The sequence below is a fragment of the Trichophyton verrucosum genome (assembly GCF_000151505.1).
Source record: "Trichophyton verrucosum HKI 0517 chromosome Unknown contig00380_1.f1.exp, whole genome shotgun sequence".
Classification (NCBI taxonomy): Eukaryota; Fungi; Ascomycota; class Eurotiomycetes; order Onygenales; family Arthrodermataceae; genus Trichophyton; species Trichophyton verrucosum.
This window is the reverse complement of record NW_003315383.1, coordinates 1-18,126: the sequence shown is the minus strand read 5'-3', so window position 1 is coordinate 18,126 and position 18,126 is coordinate 1. Positions and strand designations below refer to the sequence as shown.

At 47.7% G+C, this 18,126-nt stretch overlaps 6 protein-coding genes across 6 annotated transcripts; 3 read left to right on the top strand and 3 right to left on the bottom strand.

Moving 5' to 3' along the window:
- Nucleotides 1-1,174: 1,174 nt before the first annotated feature.
- On the bottom strand, nucleotides 1,175-2,890 carry TRV_05015 (uncharacterized protein; the record flags this gene model as incomplete). The annotated part of the gene is made up of 3 exons (XM_003020831.1): nucleotides 1,175-2,287; nucleotides 2,350-2,492; nucleotides 2,632-2,890. 3 exons carry the CDS (start codon nucleotides 2,888-2,890, stop codon nucleotides 1,175-1,177), a joined length of 1,515 nt encoding a protein of 504 aa, XP_003020877.1.
- A 396-nt stretch (nucleotides 2,891-3,286) lies between these two features.
- On the top strand, nucleotides 3,287-4,261 carry TRV_05014 (uncharacterized protein; the record flags this gene model as incomplete). Its single annotated transcript, XM_003020830.1, has 3 exons — nucleotides 3,287-3,382; nucleotides 3,535-4,016; nucleotides 4,084-4,261. 3 exons carry the CDS (start codon nucleotides 3,287-3,289, stop codon nucleotides 4,259-4,261), a joined length of 756 nt encoding a protein of 251 aa, XP_003020876.1.
- An 831-nt stretch (nucleotides 4,262-5,092) lies between these two features.
- TRV_05013 (uncharacterized protein) lies at nucleotides 5,093-11,202 on the bottom strand (the record flags this gene model as incomplete). Its single annotated transcript, XM_003020829.1, has 6 exons — nucleotides 5,093-5,417; nucleotides 5,501-6,520; nucleotides 6,573-6,930; nucleotides 6,999-9,298; nucleotides 9,349-9,539; nucleotides 9,604-11,202. The coding sequence occupies 6 exons, from the start codon at nucleotides 11,200-11,202 to the stop codon at nucleotides 5,093-5,095; spliced, it is 5,793 nt and encodes a 1,930-aa protein (XP_003020875.1).
- A 161-nt stretch (nucleotides 11,203-11,363) lies between these two features.
- On the top strand, nucleotides 11,364-13,528 carry TRV_05012 (uncharacterized protein; the record flags this gene model as incomplete). The annotated part of the gene is made up of 4 exons (XM_003020828.1): nucleotides 11,364-11,453; nucleotides 11,616-11,941; nucleotides 12,122-12,353; nucleotides 12,434-13,528. The coding sequence occupies 4 exons, from the start codon at nucleotides 11,364-11,366 to the stop codon at nucleotides 13,526-13,528; spliced, it is 1,743 nt and encodes a 580-aa protein (XP_003020874.1).
- Nucleotides 13,529-14,293: 765 nt separating this feature from the next.
- TRV_05011 (uncharacterized protein) lies at nucleotides 14,294-14,956 on the top strand (the record flags this gene model as incomplete). Its single annotated transcript, XM_003020827.1, has 2 exons — nucleotides 14,294-14,344; nucleotides 14,486-14,956. 2 exons carry the CDS (start codon nucleotides 14,294-14,296, stop codon nucleotides 14,954-14,956), a joined length of 522 nt encoding a protein of 173 aa, XP_003020873.1.
- Nucleotides 14,957-15,970: 1,014 nt separating this feature from the next.
- On the bottom strand, nucleotides 15,971-17,113 carry TRV_05010 (uncharacterized protein; the record flags this gene model as incomplete). Its single annotated transcript, XM_003020826.1, has 1 exon — nucleotides 15,971-17,113. The coding sequence occupies one exon, from the start codon at nucleotides 17,111-17,113 to the stop codon at nucleotides 15,971-15,973; it is 1,143 nt and encodes a 380-aa protein (XP_003020872.1).
- Between the last annotated feature and the right edge of the window lie 1,013 nt (nucleotides 17,114-18,126).

The following is an 18,126-nucleotide window of genomic DNA, read 5'->3' as shown; positions in this document are numbered from 1 at the left end:
AGAAAAAGGAATCATTATGGTGAATACCGGAGGTATATGGGTGTAATCGCTAGGTGGAAACAAACGAGAATTAATTTGGTACTGAGAAACCTTAACGCATAGTCAACCGAACGGCGGCATCTGGCCAATTGGAATGGGGCTGACAGTTGACTATCAGGACACACGAGCCAGTTGCCATGCCGTTGACGGTCATCGTTGTCCGGGCCATGGAAGGCAAACGATTCATGGAGATTAAAGCTGAAGCTCTTGGTACTGGTCCCGGCTCCGTCTTTGCAAGATTCTCGCGTGATTGACATGTCGGCAGGATGGCAGCTGTGACAGAGCCACCCTTACACGCGAACAGCGGGTTGGAAGGGGGGAGGGGAGGGAAAAAGAAATAAAGAAGAAAAGCATAGGAAGAAGAAAACAGAGGGATGGCAGGGGCAAGGCTGTCAAAGAAAGAGAAAAAGCGGAAAGTGTAGCCATACTGGAAGAGAACGGGATAGGGGGAAGCGGTTCGTATGGTCGGTCAAGGTAGACTCTGGCACACGACTTGAGAGAGCAAGAGGAAGAGAAAAGAGATGCCACTCCATAGCGTCGAGGGTCATCACAGTCGTGGAACATGCAATAATGGAAATCGAGCTAGGATATCTTTCCCCCACATGCTGATACCCGAACCCGTGAAGATCTTGTAACTCTGGGAATGGTAAATGTGGGATATATTTGGATCTTAACTGCAGTTCTTTGCTTTTCTCTTTTTTCATAATTTCTTTTCTTCTGCCTTCGCTCTTCATTCATGTGGTGGCTAGTTGCTATAGAAATGTTGATGATAGTTGTTGTCATTGATTGCCCTAATGAGGTTGATTCGTAAAACATATACATATTCGTGCTCCAACATATCATGTTGTGCCGTTAGCTGCAGATTAGATGGGGATATGCATCTGTATATTTGGTCCATGTGTGAAAGCTTTGCATTTTTTTTTGATTTTTTTTTTTTTTCTTGGGATGAGGGGAAGGGGGGGTTCCATGATACTCTGGGATGATTGATGGCTATCTTCAGCTTTAGCTAACCGTGCAATTGGAAGAGTGCGGAAATGCTAAAAAGAAACGAAAGAAGTTAGTAAAAGTTTGAAGAAATCAGGTACCGGTGCAGGTTGTGGATGGGGCTGGGTAATATGTAATGTGGCATGCGGAATCAACCAAAAGAGGCAAACCTTTCTCCATTGTGATGTCTTCTGATACTCTCAGACAGCAGCGCTGAAAGGTCGAGGACGACCAGTTTCTTCATGAGTCTCACTTTCTCGATGGGGAGAGGGAATGAGTTGGTTACGACGACGTAGTCGATACTGGGGCAATTCTCCATTTGTTCCATGGAATCGTCTCCAAAGATACCGTGAGTAGCGATGCAGTACACCTTCTTTGCGCCGCCCTTTTTAACGACTGTCTCTGCAGCCGCAATCCAGCTAGAGGCCCGGTCAATCATGTCGTCGACAATGAAGACAGTTTTATCCTTCACGTCGCCAACAAGGGTGATCATTCGTTCCTGGCCGGATCTCTGTGGACAGACATCTTCCTCGTCAGAGGATGCAGCTGCATCGAACGAGCCCCCTAGAGCATGTCCGGGTTGGTAGCCTGAGACATTTGACACGGCAGACATGCTCATCGGGTCTGGGATGGATCCCTCATATGCATCCGCCCCGTGGTTGGAAGCGGATGCAGAGGTAGATGCAGTCTCTGGAGATGGGTAATCATCGTCCACAAGGTGCCCCTGGACCAAGCGGCCGGTGATAACTTCTCGAGCTCGCTCATCGGTATATTCAGAGGAAAATCCGTCAGCGAGAGTAGACGGAGCGAGCATGCTATCCGGATGTGGCGTTCTATATGATTCCGACTCTTGTGCTGGGTTAGCAGAGGAGTCGGAAGTGCTGTTACGAGGTGTGAGGATACCGCTTTCAGTTGTGGCGGAGACAACTGAGCGACGGATTGTTGTACTTGGTATACGGTCAAACTTTTGCTCACCATCATGGCTAGTCGTGAAGCCTTGTTCAACAGAATCGAAAAAGATGGCACTATCGGTCATGGTACCAGCTTTTGCTTGTCTCTGCCGTCTTCTATCAGTAGTGACGATGCCAAAGTTGAGTTTCAGCGCATCAGCCAAAGACGTAACCCTCTTGCTCCCTCCGGCGTTCTTGGTGACGACCACCGCCTCATTCCATCGAGAGACGTTCATTCGGATCCACCGCGCGATTAGAGGTTCAGCAAAGAGGTTATCAACGGGCTTGCCGAAGAAACCTTGCATTTGAGAGGCCTTTTTTCAATACATTGTCAGTCACCCGGGCCAATTACTATCTAGAGCCTGTCGATCCTTACATGTAGGTCCACGGTGACGACATGGTCAACACCGGCCACAGATAGCAGGTTGGCAAGCATCCGAGCCGTAATGGCTCCTCTGTGGCTTTTCTTCTTTGATTGCCGTGAGTATGGGAAATATCTTTGGAATGCCGCATAGTTAGCTGAGCCGAAGCCGGGGGTGTATAGGGTAAAACGAGGGATAAACCTACGGCATAACAGCTTTCAAGCTAGTTAGTTGAGAATTCTTTTTTTTAAAAAAAAACACATTCTACCACTCTTTAGAGTACGGGAGGAACACACCTGTTATAGATTTCGCCGAGCCTCCCTTGCAGGCGGATATCATGATCAACAGCTCCATCACACTATCATTGATCTTCCTGCTCCCGCTCTGGACAATATAAACATCCTGATTGCGGACAGAAGCCCCGATATTGACGCTGGTTTCGCCATTGCTGAATTTCCGCAGCTCGCAAGGAGCTGGTAGAGTCCCCAGTCTGTCACAGATCGCTTCAGTCAGGGTGGGATGCGAGGTCCCCGAGAACACTAGCACGCCTCTCATGGCTGAGGCCGGAGGTTTTAGGCAAGGATCGTATAGGATTCCAGGGGCATCAACAGGAGATATCGCGAGTGTCGGTCAAGACAGCATTCCATGAGCGTCCTCTTCCTCTGGCCGGCTCCTTTCTTTGGCCCTCTTTTTATGTGTTTCTTCTGCGTCGTTCGTCGCTTTTTTCAGGCGGTCGAGAAGATGGAGGTGATTTTAGAGTTTCACTTGCGCCGCAGCTTTTTTTGGGTGAAGAACATGTGACCTGGCGAGAAACCAAAAAAAAAAAATAAAAAAAAATAAAATAATAAAAATCGAGCTCTTTTTCTTCTTCAATAATAATAATAATAATAAATAAAATATTTATTTCTTCACGCGCCAATACATGGCAGTTCTGGAGTCCCGACCTTGATTATGTCCAGTGAATTTCCTGCTATTCAGCCGGGCGGTTCTCTCATTGTTGCATGGCAGGTGAGGGACAAGCGAGTCCTGGTGGTCGGCGGTGGTGAGGTTCGTTTCCTTCCCCTGTTCAGCTATTCTCGAGGCTATGGCGGCTGTTCGAAAAATACATAAATATGCGGACAATCAAAAAAAAAAACAAATAAATAAAAATTAAGTATACATGTGTATATATTATAAATAATAACGCATGCGCTTTCTAGGTAGCTGCTGGCCGCATCTTACATGCGCTAAATGCAGACGCGAAGGTCGTCGTCGTCTGTCCCAAGGCGTGTTTAAATGCCGAAGTGGCTTTTCGCGTGGCCGAGCAGCAAGTTGGCCATGTCGATCGGAAGTTCCAACCTGAAGATCTAGTGGGCATCGACATGGTCTTCGTGGCCGTCGACGATCCCGAGGCTTCCACTCAGATATGGAAGCTGTGCAGGGAGCAGCGCATCCCTGCTAACATTGCTGACGTGCCGTCCGAGTGTGATTTTTATTTTGGCAGCGTACATCGTGATGGGCCCCTGCAAGTCATGGTCAGTACAAACGGGAACGGCCCCAAATTGGCTAGCATCATACGGAAGAAGATTGCAGACAGTCTTCCTGATAATGCCGGTGCCGCAATTCTGAATGTGGGGGTGTTACGGAAGAAACTGCGGGCAGCTGCCCCAGCTCCCAACCAAGGGCCAAAGCGAATGAACTGGTACGTTATTGTGATGATATGAGCGTTCTTTACTTACGCTGGCCATTGACACTGACATTCTATGCAGGATATCCCGGATATGTGACACATGGAGCCTGGATGAGCTCGTTAGCATGACCGAAGAAGATATGGACAATTTGCTTCGGCACTACGAAGCTGGTAAAGTCCCGACATTTGAACAAGTTCGACTAAAGCAAGGTGATATTATCGCCCCATTTGATGGGAGCATGGGCTGGAGCTCATGAAAATCGAACATGTACAATATGCCAAGTTACATATAACTACTATATACTAATCATCTAGGTAATATTTATCATTGTACCTCTTATTCATAGCGCTCTCCACCTGTGTACGATATAATAAGTTTCAGGTATCATTTTTGGGAGGTGGTATCGCCTCTTTGTCTCATGCATACTCTAATTCCACGGGCCGTGTTATGTCAACAATGCCACTTGGCTGGATACCAGGCCACTTCAATATAGGAACAACCTATGTCGTCATACCGCATGGTACAGATTGATTGGACCAATAATAATATAGTAACAAGTAGTTTATTGATATTTCTAAATGCAATGTACCCCCTAAGCAGCTATATAAACCGAAATGCTTACGAGATTAAATTAAACCAGCAACTGGAAGAATGACTTTCTAATAGTAATATTACTGCAGCAACAAATAAACTGTCCCGCGTTGGATCAAGAGCTCTAGATGATCAGATAAGATAAACATGAAATGCCAAGCATGGGGGGTCGCTCATCCAATAATAACGCTCCAAGCGCTAATGGAAGGCGTTGAGATAAACTTAAAGTGCAAAGCTCCCTACATGGCGAAGTCTCCTTGAACTAAGCTGCACCCCAGAATAGTTAAAAAGGTAAAGGGAAAAAGTGAAATTTTCGCTCTGATTAGCTTTTAATTTTTCCAGAATACATAAACCAAGGAGCTAAAATATCAGACAAAAAGTAACATGTTAAAAACCGGATATCAACTGGGAGACGAGAAGTTCAGAATAGCCGTCTAAGGGAGCCAGGAACGCAAGGATACAAAGGGTGATGTTAGAGGGGTAAAGGAAACGGAGCCTATCGTCCCACGCTCTGTCTTCGGCCGTTGAAATGGCTGTGTGAAGTGGAGCTTCGAGGGCTGGTAGGTGAGGTGATGGGTGTTTGTGGAGTGATGCCAAGCCGGCATTCTCCAACTCTGCGGAGCAGGGCTTGGATCGCGAGCCGTATCTCAACGTTAAGGTCGCGGGAAAGCAGGTCAACTGTAATAGGGTAGAAGGTTTCAATGTACTTTTCGAAGGTTTCCAGAGGGAAGCCGGTATATCCTTCAACGACATCAACTACAACTGGGCGCCAGGCGGTGATATTTCGCTGTTGGGACTCCTCATCCAGCTGAACATATCGTCTTATAATGTCCGCACACAGACTAAGTCTAGGTTAGTGCAACACATTCGATGGAACAGGGAAAGTAGGGTGGAGGTGACTCACGGTATTAGAGCGTCTTCTGTCTCCAAACGGCTGTTCTTCCTCTCTTCGCGCTCATCATGGTACATACGGAAGAGAATATTAATGTAGGTAGCGGCACTACCGCTTTCTTGGTTAAGAAGGTTTGGCGGCTGCTTCATGAAACCTTGCTTCCACAGCTTGAGCCTCAAGTCCTTTGCCCCGTTGAATTTCTTGGCAAATTGGTAGCTCTTCTTCAGCAACGCCATCAGCCGCAACAGTTCCTTACTAGGAATCTGCGAATAAACAGCATCGTTCGAAAAGAGTTCATTTACAGTCTCAATCATTAAGATCTGAAGGACGCAGTTAATGATGATGCGGTTGAAGAATCGTCGTCGCGCGGCAGTAACGACAGTTGGAGGTTGTTGCAAGTCAGGCTGAGGGCGGTAGTCCTCGAGCTCGGATGAGGCAGCTGGAAGTTGCGCTTGATGTGTCTCATCCCCGTCTTCACTCGGTCGTGTTGACTCTTGGCCTCGGTCAGGCTTAGCCGAAGGAGAACCGGGGTCGGCCTGAGACGTGGCTTCTTCTATGTTTCTTCGCTCAGGAGCCATACCTGGTGCGGTTGTCGCCGCAGTGAAAAGCTCATATGCAGTGGTCCTTTCAAAGAGTTCCACGAAAGCCCCGACAATTTTCTCCCAGTGTTCTGGGGTGAACTTAATGACATTTTGCAATATTAGCTGCTGGAGACAGTTGCTTCCGATCCTGGCGATGGTATCGTTCTCTTGGCATATACACAAGGTCAGGAGGCCCAAGAACCTATCCAACATGTATTCCAAGGAGTCAAAATAATGCGTGAAAAGGGTAATCATGTTTCGCAACGCTTGGATCATGGTGGTCGAAAGCCAGACTGAGAGTTCCTCATGATTTGGAACCTTGGACATCTCGGACTTGGACTGCAGTACGACGAAGATGGGGTAGAGAAGTTGACGCCAGAGAACATCCCAGAAAGCAGGCGGGAAGTCGCCACCATATCTAATAAGTGTTTCGAAGAGATATGTGAGAGCCCTACCAAACTATTAGCTGCCAATACATACTATGAAAAGGCGCGGATTATTACCTCGATCGAACTTCCAAGTCATCTCCAGTCATAAGGACGTCTTGGAAAGCGATTAATAGCGGATACCAGAATTGCTCCTCAGGAGACTGGCCCGCTGCCAGAGCAACAACTTCACCTTGTGACGAGCCAGAGTTTGTACGGCGGTGGGAAAGAGGGCATTCTGGCGTTTTCAGCATCTTCGGGATTGTAGACTTGAGCGTCTCGATTGCTTGAAGAGATTTCTTTTGGAATTTGAGATTCTTAGAAAACTCGGTAAGGCAAACAACCAAATCGGCAAAAGCTCCCTGCGAAACGACAACGCCAAAGCGAGTTTTGTATATTTGAGTAACATGCTCAAATGCCATGTTTACAATACCCTCTGTTAAGTGAAAGGTTAGTTAACGAGATAAATGAGATAATGGGGTCTGTAGCCGCAGGTTAACGTACCGTATGGTTCTGAAGCTGCAACAGAGAACACTCTGAACATCGTCTTCCACCCGGAGCGGATGTTATCTCCACGAGCTTGAATCATCTGAATCAGACATCGCAGCACCATATCCTTGACATTTACTGCGGTACTGTTTGCCATGACATGTTCAAAGGGTTTCAAAAAGTCCTTCTGAAATTTAAAACCAGGGAGTTCCTCGATTTCCATGAATCTCATTGAAAGTTGCCGGAGCGAATCCAATGCAAAGAACACAACAGCCGTGTTAGCATTGCAACCAACATGATTGAAATGTTCACCGAGAACTTCCCAGATTTTGCTCCACTCGATTCGAACTCGCGTCATATTGTAGTAACTGATCTCCACTAACTTCTGGAGACTATAGGTTCGCGGGGATTCGCTTTGTCCAGAGGACTGGATCTCTTGCCAACTAACGGCGTTAAGTGCACGCACGAAGTCGACGAGGGCCTCCTGTTTGAGGTTGGCGGTGTTGGTGAAAATCATATCTACACCTCTGACCATTTCAGCTGAGCGGCTCTCAATCGCAACATCTCTTCGGAAGGATGCTAGTCCGTTACCAGAACGTGGTCTGGGCTTCTTTGGAACTTGAAGGGACTTTTGAGAACGTGAGTCCGTAGATGGCGATGCCCGTGAAACATCAGGCAATGAGCCTTCATCCACTCCATCTGTAAGAAGCTGGAATCGATCAAGTTGGCTGATGCAGGTGAGGATCTCTCTCCAGGAGCTCTGCAAATGATCACCTTCGGTTATAGCAACATCTAGCAGAACCTTAAGGGCCTCCACATTTTTCGCAGCCATCTCACGCAAGTTTCCTAGGTTGGTGAACTTGGCTAGAGCAGTAACGAAAGCGACTCTTGGAGTCTCGAGGTCAAACATGCACGAGATACGGATAGCTAATCTGATTCCATCCATACACAGACGAATTGTTTCCCGATTTTGTGTATCCTGCACTTGAGCCGAAAGGCCAGAAAGGAAGGACATCCATGTCACATTGAACATGGACCCAACGTGTCGTACCGAAGTAGCGGGGATAAAACGCGACAGTGCTTCCTTCATAGCTGACTTCCGCTGTGCTCTAATCAAACTTCGATACAATTGCTCAGTCTTGCTGGAAATTTCCTCTGATGCCTGTGCGTATTTTTCTCCCTGAATGTCCCTACCAACAGTAGCCAGTGCCTGACCAGCTCTCGAAGCGAGTCCTGGTTGGGGAGCAGGCAAGTGACCCAGGTTTGCAGCAGTCTCACGTTCGGTGCGTAGAACGATCTCATTATTCAGAATTTCGTCATAAATGCCGCTGAGATATTCAACTGGAAGATCAGCATTATCGTTAATTCCCTTATTATTCTTAATGAAGTCATCCTTTGTCATACGCCGGCCCTTCATCTTCGTGCTATGCAGATCTGTATTAAGTAGAATAACTGAATAAGCGAGAACGTAAGCTGCATCTGCCGAGGCGAATGCGTTGGGATTTTGAGTCACATATCGCTGTGCGAACTTGAGCATGAATCTATCGATCTTCTGGGATTCTCCAGGCAATCTGAAGCTTTGTAGGAAGTCTCGAAGCGCGTCTGGGAACCGGCGTTTAGTGAAATCCATGCAATCGACGAATGCATGCATGACAGCAATATTTTCTGCATCGCCTTCTCCTAAATATTCTCCAAGGGTTGCCTTGTCTAGTCTGTCATTCCTAAAGATAAAGTGCGCAATATCGGTGGGGGAGTTCGATGGGATGAACCCTTCAGATAGCAAGATTTTCATTCCGCGTTTTGGTTTGAAGTTGAAGGTCCGAATTGCATTTGTCAATGCGATTTTCCGTTGCTTGACTTTTTCAATTTCATTGGGGTCATCTTCAGGAACAGGTGAAGATGCGCCTGTGTCTGAATCTGCGTTGTCAACCCGAGGTGATGGAATGATAGGGCCTCCTTGGCTTGTATCCATGGAATCTCGGGAAACGTCAACTGAGCTACGCGACATCAGTCCTCGGCCTAAAGATTTAGGCTCGCTATCCTGAGAGGACCATATATCGAGAGAGCGGAGTATCTCTACTAGACATTCCAGCGCATTCTGCTTCATGGCGTATTCAGGGGGGTAATGTTGGTTATTAGTGGGCGGAGGAGTTTGGTCAATTTTGGCAGTGGTGAGGGAAGGGGGAAGAGTACCACGGTTATGCCAGTCATTAGGGGTAGATGGGGCTTTGGAATGTTGTTGTTCATACTGCTGTTGTTGTGACGCAGTAACTGACACGGGCATACTTGACATTCGAGAAAGCTGTTCAATGATTCTATTTTTGCAATATTAGCCATGGTCATGGTCCGAAGATAACTGACATACCCTTGGAACAAATTCTCCAATGCAGTACGGTCACAGTCATAATTTAGATATATCTCAACCAGTGCCCTTGGGTCACCGGAGAGACGCTCTAAAATATGCATGAAGCTCTGTTTCTGGAATATAGGGGAGCTACGCTTCTCAAGAATAGCCAGGTATATCTCCTTGAAGAAGACCTCCAGTTCCTTCTGCAGCTATGGTTTAGTAAATCCGAATGAATGAAAGGGTGAAAAAGGGGTATAATGGAGATAATCTAACCTTCAACATCACCCTCATATGCTTTAACATGAGCCAGAATATTTCACAGCAGACATTGAATACGCGGGGAACAGAGCTAGCGCCATTCCTACTCAAACTAAGACAAAGATGTGGCTTGATGGCCTGTAGTAGTGTCATGCTTTCATCAGAGTTTGAACCGTGTCTGATGGTTGCAATGGGAGAGGTGAAAACAGCGATATGGTTGTTTAGGAGGTGTTGCATTAGGTGTAAAGAGAGTAGCTTTGACCTCATATTCTGCGCCTTCAAATCTTGCTGTTGCTCATGGGTGAGCACTTTATGGCTCAGTTTGCATAGAGCCCTGAAGACCAAAAAGGCGTCCTTGATATATATTTCATCCTCTTCATCGGCCGCCGGATCCAGTTCTTCGCCAGATTTTGATGTCTTTCTTACAACCTTGGCTCTCGTGACCATCGTTGGTGCGCTATCATTGACCATGGTATCATCCTTGTTTGTCTCGAAACTTTGTAGAGTCAGTTTCTCCGTCGGCTCCTTAGCGACAGGTTGATCTACAACATTTGAGGATCCAATATCGGATTGTCCTTCAACGTCCGTGACGGCGCCATCCTCCGCAGCGTTAGGAGGCGAGTCAACGGTAGAGCCATTGCGATTTTCCCGAGTCTCCGTCTCCTGTATACGGACCTCCTTGAGATCCAGTCTCATGCGTACGCGATCATAGACAGTGCCAATCATTTGAGTCAGCGATCCCTGTGCTATCTGTTGGTTCTGCGCAGACTTGGAGTAGATGAAGATATTGTAAATTTGTCGAACCGCCTTCAGCAAGCCGGCACCATGAACAACAATCTTGTCATTAAGCACAGCAGCCAGGAGAGACTTGATAATCTGTTGCTGGATCTCTATAGCGGTATGTTCGTTCTCAAAGCAGTCGCATATTGTCTCGATTGCGCGTTCTATCAGCGGAGGTTGGTCTGCAGACTCGCTTCCATCGGGAACGGAGGGAAAGGCAAAGTAAGAATAGGTTATCAGTTTGCCGATACAGTCTAGGGCAGTGACCTGCAGCGGGATACTGTCGGTCTTGCTCGCCAATTGTAAGGGTAAAAAGATCGATTCTGGATCTATTGGATGGTGGTCGGACTGTTTAATGTTGGCCTGAGCCTGCTTGACTGCGTCCTCCAGCTCCTTGCTCTTCCGGGCTTCCTTCGAGGCCGCAATTGTATCCAAAGCCGTTATCACGAATACAGCTGAGCTGAGAGGTGTTGAACGCTGCTGGCCAGACTGCGTTGCAACCGTTGACCGGGAGTCAGACCGCGACCTCGACTGCTCTATTACAACCGAAGGAGTCTGTTCTGAGCCCCTTAGCGTGGCATTGTCACCTCCACCTTCCGCACCAGCGCCCTCGCGAGCGTCTGTCTCCGTGGCATCGTCGTCCTCGTCTCCCCCGTCTTCCGTGCCAGGCTGTTGTTCCCCCTCAGGCTGTTCAGCTTCGTCTTCAACCGTGTCCTCTTGTGGCGGCTGGGGCTCTTCTGCCACTGCTGTCTCATCCGCCGTCGTGGTATCTGGCTCAGCATGTGCTTCCGGTTGCTGTACAGCCTCGGGTGGACGTTCTTCGGAATCGGCCATTGGGAGGGTAGCAGGCCTGCTGGCAGGTCAGATATATCCTTTTAAACAGACAAGGACCCGGTCCGAACTAGACGACGCTGAAAACCATAAGCGCAAGGAGCGGCAAACGAGTGGAGGGCGAGGCAAGGGGGGCGTCTGCGCGGTTCCGGGCTCCTTTGTCGATGTCGTTCATCAATGTAGTCCGTTCGGATGCATCTACAGGCAACATCTCTAATGCCTACAACTGGCCTTCTCTCTGCCGTTTTCCCCAGGTGATTATATAAGCGAGTTTACGTCAGTCCTTGGTCATCATGTTAGTCATCAGCGCGCCTGGGCTGCTGCGTCCGCCGTAGCCGCTAGTCCAGATGCGTCGATCGTGACTAAGCTATCGGCCGTGTTTGGTGGGAAATTCCACGTGACCGCGGCCCCGACAGAGGATCCGCTTTCCGGCGAAGCTCAACAAAATCATCTCAGTTTCAGAGCAGACGCAGAGTCGAAGACGAGAGATCTCACGCTGTCCACGATCTTCACATCTCCAACTCCTCTTATCCTCCATCGACCTCGCTCCCCTGGGCCAGCTTGTCTGCAGCCTGCTCTCACACCCCTTGATTGCAGATTCAATTGCCCGTTTCATTCCTTCCAGACAGATATCAACAATGGCCTCTGCTGCCGTGCTGTCGCGGCGGTTGCTGCTCTCCAAGACCGCACAACATGGACTGAGGGAGTCGCGGAATGTGCTTCGTCTTTCTGATGCGCTCAGGTATGACCGCCAATGGTATCGGGGAATGTCGTTTGCATTGATTCCGACTAACATTGGCCTTCTCTAGGTCCGCAGTGCCAGCCTACGCTTCGCTGGCCAGATACTATGCTTCCAAATGTATGCGAACAATGCCTTACTCCATACTCCGATGTGACGCCGAAATAAACCATATATTAACAGTGATATAGCCTACCCTCCCCACACCATCATTAGCATGCCTGCTCTCTCGCCTACTATGACTTCTGGAAATATTGGAGCTTGGAACAAAAAAGCTGGAGATACTCTCTCTCCCGGCGATGTTTTGGTAGAAATCGAAACCGACAAGGCCCAGATGGACTTTGAATTCCAGGATGAAGGTGTTTTGGCTAAGATCTTGAAGGATGCTGGTGAGAAGGATGTCGCTGTTGGTAACGTAAGTATTCAAAGCAAGGAAAAAAAAAAAAAAAAATTACCGTCATGACCAGGATAATTCTAACTTGATATTCTGGATAGCCAATTGCCGTCATGGTTGAAGAAGGAGAGGACATCAGCCCATTCGAGTCATTCAGTTTGGAGGATGCGGGCGGTGACAAAGCTCCTGCTGCTGACAAGTCACCCAAGGAGGCCCCGAAGCCCGAGGAGGCTGAGACCAAGGCCGCTCCAACTCCAACCTTCGAGGAGAACAAGCCAGAGGCCCGGGAAGCAGACACTACCGGAGAGAAATTGCAGCCCAGTCTTGACCGAGAGCCATTTGTTAGCCCGGCTGCTAAGGCGCTCGCTCTTGAGAAGGGTGTTGCAATCAAGGATGTCAAGGGAACGGGCCCAGGTGGACGAGTCACCAAGGAAGACGTTGAGAAGCACCAGGCTTCTGCTCCAGCTGCTGGTGCCGCTGGCCCAGCCTATGAGGACGTTCCAGCCTCCTCCATGCGCAAGGTTATCGCCAGCCGTCTTGCTCAGTCGATCCGCGAGAACCCACACTACTTCGTTTCCTCCACTCTGTCTGTCACCCGTCTTCTCAAGCTTCGCCAAGCATTGAACGAATCCTCAGAGGGTCGATACAAGCTTTCTGTCAATGACTTCCTTATCAAGGCCTGCGCTGTTGCACTCAAGAGAGTTCCCACTGTTAACTCCCGATGGATCGAGCAAAACGGCCAAGTGATGATTCGTGAGCACAAGACCGTCGACATCAGCGTTGCGGTTGCTACTCCATCTGGCCTTATTACTCCTATTGTCAAGGGTGTCGAGGGACTTGGCCTGTCCAACATCTCCAGCCAAGTCAAGGACCTCGGCAAGCGCGCAAAGGAGAACAAGCTCAAGCCTGAGGAGTACAACGGCGGTACTTTCACCATCAGCAACATGGGCATGAACCCTGCCATTGAACGTTTCACTGCCGTTATCAACCCTCCTCAGTCCGCTATCCTTGCCGTCGGTACCACTCGCAAGGTAGCTGTCCGCTCCGAGCTTGAGGAAGGCACTGAAATTGAATGGGATGACCAGATTGTGGTCACCGGCAGCTTTGACCACAAGGTCATTGACGGTGCTATCGGAGCTGAGTTCATGCGTGAGCTCAAGAGAGTTGTCGAGAACCCTCTCGAACTTCTCCTCTAAACTCATTCAAATCTTTCCCAACTTCATCTACCCATTTAACCTTCTACTACCCTGCCTCCATATTCCCCATTAACCGGATTCTCTTCCTGATCTTCCTATTAGACTTGATCCTGTATTTCATATAGCAGATTTTTACAGCTGGAAATCGTCCTTTCCACTGTTTAAAAATAGTGTATTAAAACATGTACTTCCCCTGACCCCCTTTTACCCTTGCGCTACATCCTATCTTCCGTCCTCATGCACCTCGCGCTTCATTCCGACCTTTCTTCCTCTCTCATGTGTTATATACTACGTCCTTCAAGCGAATATTCCATCTTGGATTTCTTTCTGTTGTCTCTACGAACTTCATTTAGCTCTGTCTTGGTAGAATACTGACCACTTCTACTGCCAGCCCTTCACATATGCGTGGCCCGTCAAACACGGACTATGCGATGCTAACCCGCTGCCTACAGATCTTACCCTCCTCTATCCTTTTGGTAATACGTTATATCGTCTAATCCCTACGTATAATCATGTGAAAATCCCATGCTATTTGCCGCTCTTCCTCTGCCGGCCTCGTGTTGTGCCTTGGAAGTCCTGCCCCCAGGTATGACGTAATAGCGGCATCTAGAAGCAAAGCTCCAGAGCAACCTATATAAAGAGTACATCTGCTCCCGGGCCTTCTTTTGCCTCTCTCCCCTCAGCTAAAGATACACAGCTACATCCTATACGAGCCTGATATCTAGCCTTGAGGTGGTCTTTGTCATAGTCAATTCCTCAAGCACCATGTCGTACGCCAAAGCCGCTGCTCAGAATGCTAAACAGACCGCAGAAGAAGTGAGTAACTATTCCACACTTAACCCCATAATTGACACCTTACTGATAACCTGCTAGGCGTGAGTATACGCATCAATGGCAATGTAGAAGGAAGTGATCGCAAACTAACCAACACTTAGTCGAGCTCCTGAGCCTCCGCAGGTGAAGAGAGAAGAGAACAACACCTCTAATCTCGTGGATGTCGATTCGCCACATGTCTCTACCGTCCCATCAGACTTTAATGCACAGGAGATAAAAACCAAGACGCAAGAAGCCCGCGTTGAGCTTGAGAAGGAACAAGAAGAACTAAAGAAGAAGTACAGAGAGGGCAAACAGAAGGCCAAAGAGACGGCGAAGGATGTCAGTGAACGTGCCCAGGAGGCTGCTGCAGGAGGTTATGACAAGTTCGACCGTAACAAATCTAATCCCGTCGTCATTGGGAACATGGTTCTCCTCACTGCTGCCAGTGCCGGGTTGGCATATGGTGCGTACCAGAAGCACCTGCGCGGAGCATTAACGTGGGAGTTGGTTGCTGCATGGACCGGTGGCATCGGCGCTCTAGGTCTCTTCGATTACTACGTCAGCAGGTATGTTGAAATATATCGCATGATCAAGGCAATGGGTGTATATTGACTTGATATAGGTGGTTCTTCCAGAACAAGTATCCTCCGAAATAAACGCTTAATGTACACGGAGTTGTGCCTTAGGATGGTACCTTTCTAGTTCTCTGTTTGATATCTTGCTTATACCGGGCTTCGTTTTCTTGTCATCGAATGCTGAACAATATACGGATTAATGTTTGTACATTGACTACGCGAATCACATTTTCTGACTTCAGTATATTTTACTTCTGTACTCCGTAGTAGCGTTTTAATGCTGGGCCAGTGTCATGACATGTAGCATCCAGTCCATGATATGTAGCATCTAGTCGTCGCATTGTGTCTGTATATGTATCTAAACTTTAGGAAATCAGCCTTGACCTACTCCGTATGAGGCGTGGCAAATATCCTCATGACAGAGAAAAAAAAAGAAAATCCGTCTAGGCAGCAATATGCACCATGCAGATCTCTATCTAGCGAGAGGGGTCCAACTGGGTAAGGCTCGGTATATAAACGTGAATCAGTCAAAAAGATCATACTGTGATTTTCCGACTCGCTATCCACAATGCTTAATAGCAAGGAAAATCTCAGATTGAGAGAAGCTCAAATACCTTGATAATTTCTCCTTGAAAGCCTTGCTCTGTGCCGGTCGAAATAGCTAACGGCCTACCAGTCGGTGGACATAACTCGTTGATCGCGTTCTGCGCAATTTATAAGGGGTGAGCACTCACCTCTGACCTGGCATTGTACAGGCTCAATATTACTGGTAAATGGACCAGACTCCCATACCGGATAATGGCACCTAACGACCGGTAGGAAATAGAAATGTGTGAGATACACATCACCACAATAAAATATGCTAAATGCTCAGAGGCCTGCACCAAAGTCAGACGACACCTGGAGAAGATAAAATGCCTTCAACACGCCGAGAGCGAAAGAGTTTGCCAAAATCCACCGGAGGTGTATTTAGGAAGAACAGTCAGTCGTACACGGTGTCTGCGCCATAGGGACGAAGGCTTTCAAGATTACGATCCTCGATAAGATTTTTTCACAATCCAGATATGACTCTAGCAATATGTTGGTGTGAAATGTGTTCCAGAGCGTTGAATACTTCTCCAGCGGTTGTCTTTCGGTACCAGCATCGACATATAATGTCACCACATACAATGTCACTGACATCAGGGAACTCCCGATTCATATATAACCTTTCTACTTCATCGCTGGCTGTGTCCTTGTAAGGATACACCCCACTCATAATAAAGTAGATCAACGATCCAAGGCTGAAAATATCATCTTCAACCGTGGGAGGAATATCCCAGTCCATCACAGGCCATCTGAATCTTGTTCCTGCAGTAGCAGTAGGCTCAGCACCAGAAATTGAAACACCACCGAAATCAGATATTTTGAGATTTAAGTTCTCATCCAGTAGGAAATTCCGAGCTGAAATATCGCAATGAAGTATGTCATGAGAATGAAGGAGAGTGAGTCCTTCTGCGGCTTGTTTCGCCCATCGAAGACGGATGTCGGGAGATAAGTTCTCCTCATTCTTGTCCATGTAGTCCGATAAACTGCCGTGGGCAACGTATTCCATCCTGATGCAACACGTCTCCGGATCCCAACTTAGCAGTTTCGGCACCCGCGGATGATTACCAAGTATTTTATAAACCCGAGCTTCAATGCGCATGTTGCGGCAATTTTCTCGGAAGCATCGAGGATCTACGTCTGGTAAAGGTGTTTTAATCACTTCTCCAGAGGGAGGCCGTTCAAGATACGCGGTCCCGCCGATGTCTAAAAGAACTCCCTTGGACACATAGATATTATCTGCTCTTGTGTTGGCTGGTGGCTTGAAATAATCGTCAGGTAGATCAGGATTTAGTTCTCGCATCCATAGACCCGGGATGATGAGAGTTGTTGTATCCTTTGAGTAATTCGGAGCAGTAGGATGAACGACCGTCGGAGTCTGAAATTGTAAAAAGACGAATTCATTAGAGGGTAACTCTGCACGGCAGGAGGAGCATTGGTTACTTACCTTGCACTGCTCTATGTCTCCATTGTATTTCTCAGGCCTCCCTTCGGATATTCCAAACAGTCGACTAAGGAAGCGAAGGAAAACAGAGAAAGGAGACCATGGATTGGAGAGTAGACCAGTTGACCATGGCTGCCAGAAAAACAAAAACACATGGCTCAACATCAGACGTTCGGCATAAGAGCCACAGGTCCCCTATCCTCAACGTTTAATGTAAGTCAAGACAGCATGTTAAACCTCCCTATCCCTATCCCATCGCTGGCCGTAAGTTCTAGGCCTCGACCCGGCCCAGTAATGGTCACGTGCCTACCACCAATGACCTACTTAGAATTGAACCCCACAAGTCACAACCGCCAGCGTTTACAAATTCATTAGCCTAGAATTAAAGACTTCACACAAGCGAGGTTAAGTTTATCATTTCCATCATAAAACAATGGTAAAGTAGCTGGATTGTCTTGGTGACCTTGTCCAGACATGGTCCTCCTTAACGGGTCGGGGAAGAAGTGGTTACACGTGACCAGGCTAAAGCGGTCATTGGCGCCTAGGCAGCCGATCAAGCGCGCCAAAAAGGTTTCGCAGGTATAAACACTTCTCCAGTTTGGTAAACCTCACATTACGTCTCATGTTGACCAGTTTCTGCTATTTGTCATTATTCCCGTCTGCATGGGGTGATTTTCTATTAGGTGTGCATAAGACCATAGCTAACTTCCATCACACCAGGCCAGGAGATTAACTAGATATTGCACAAGAGAGCTCAGTTCAAAGTGTAAACAAGCTCTTAGTCGACCATACCTGTGGAGCACAACTCGACAACATGCTCTAGAGGCTATCTATGATACTCATACTCCTTAGGAACAGTATCTACAACTCAACAACTCATCACTCTAATCTACCTTTATCATGGCTATTCCCCGACATGTTGCTCGGTCGGCCTCCCAGTTATTCCTTCTCGACAAGGAATCACCCCAATACAAAGCATACCTGGCCATTGCAGACATACCCCATCCCGACAGGGCGATTCTAGGTGCATATATCAAAAATGCATCTGACTCTGAAAAAGCTGCGCAATTTTTCCTTCATAAGATATCTCTGGGTGACGGTTCTGGTCTACCTTCCAATAAGGCTGTTTATCAGTTCCTGTCAGACTGGAAAATTCTAATAAACATATGTATTGTTTT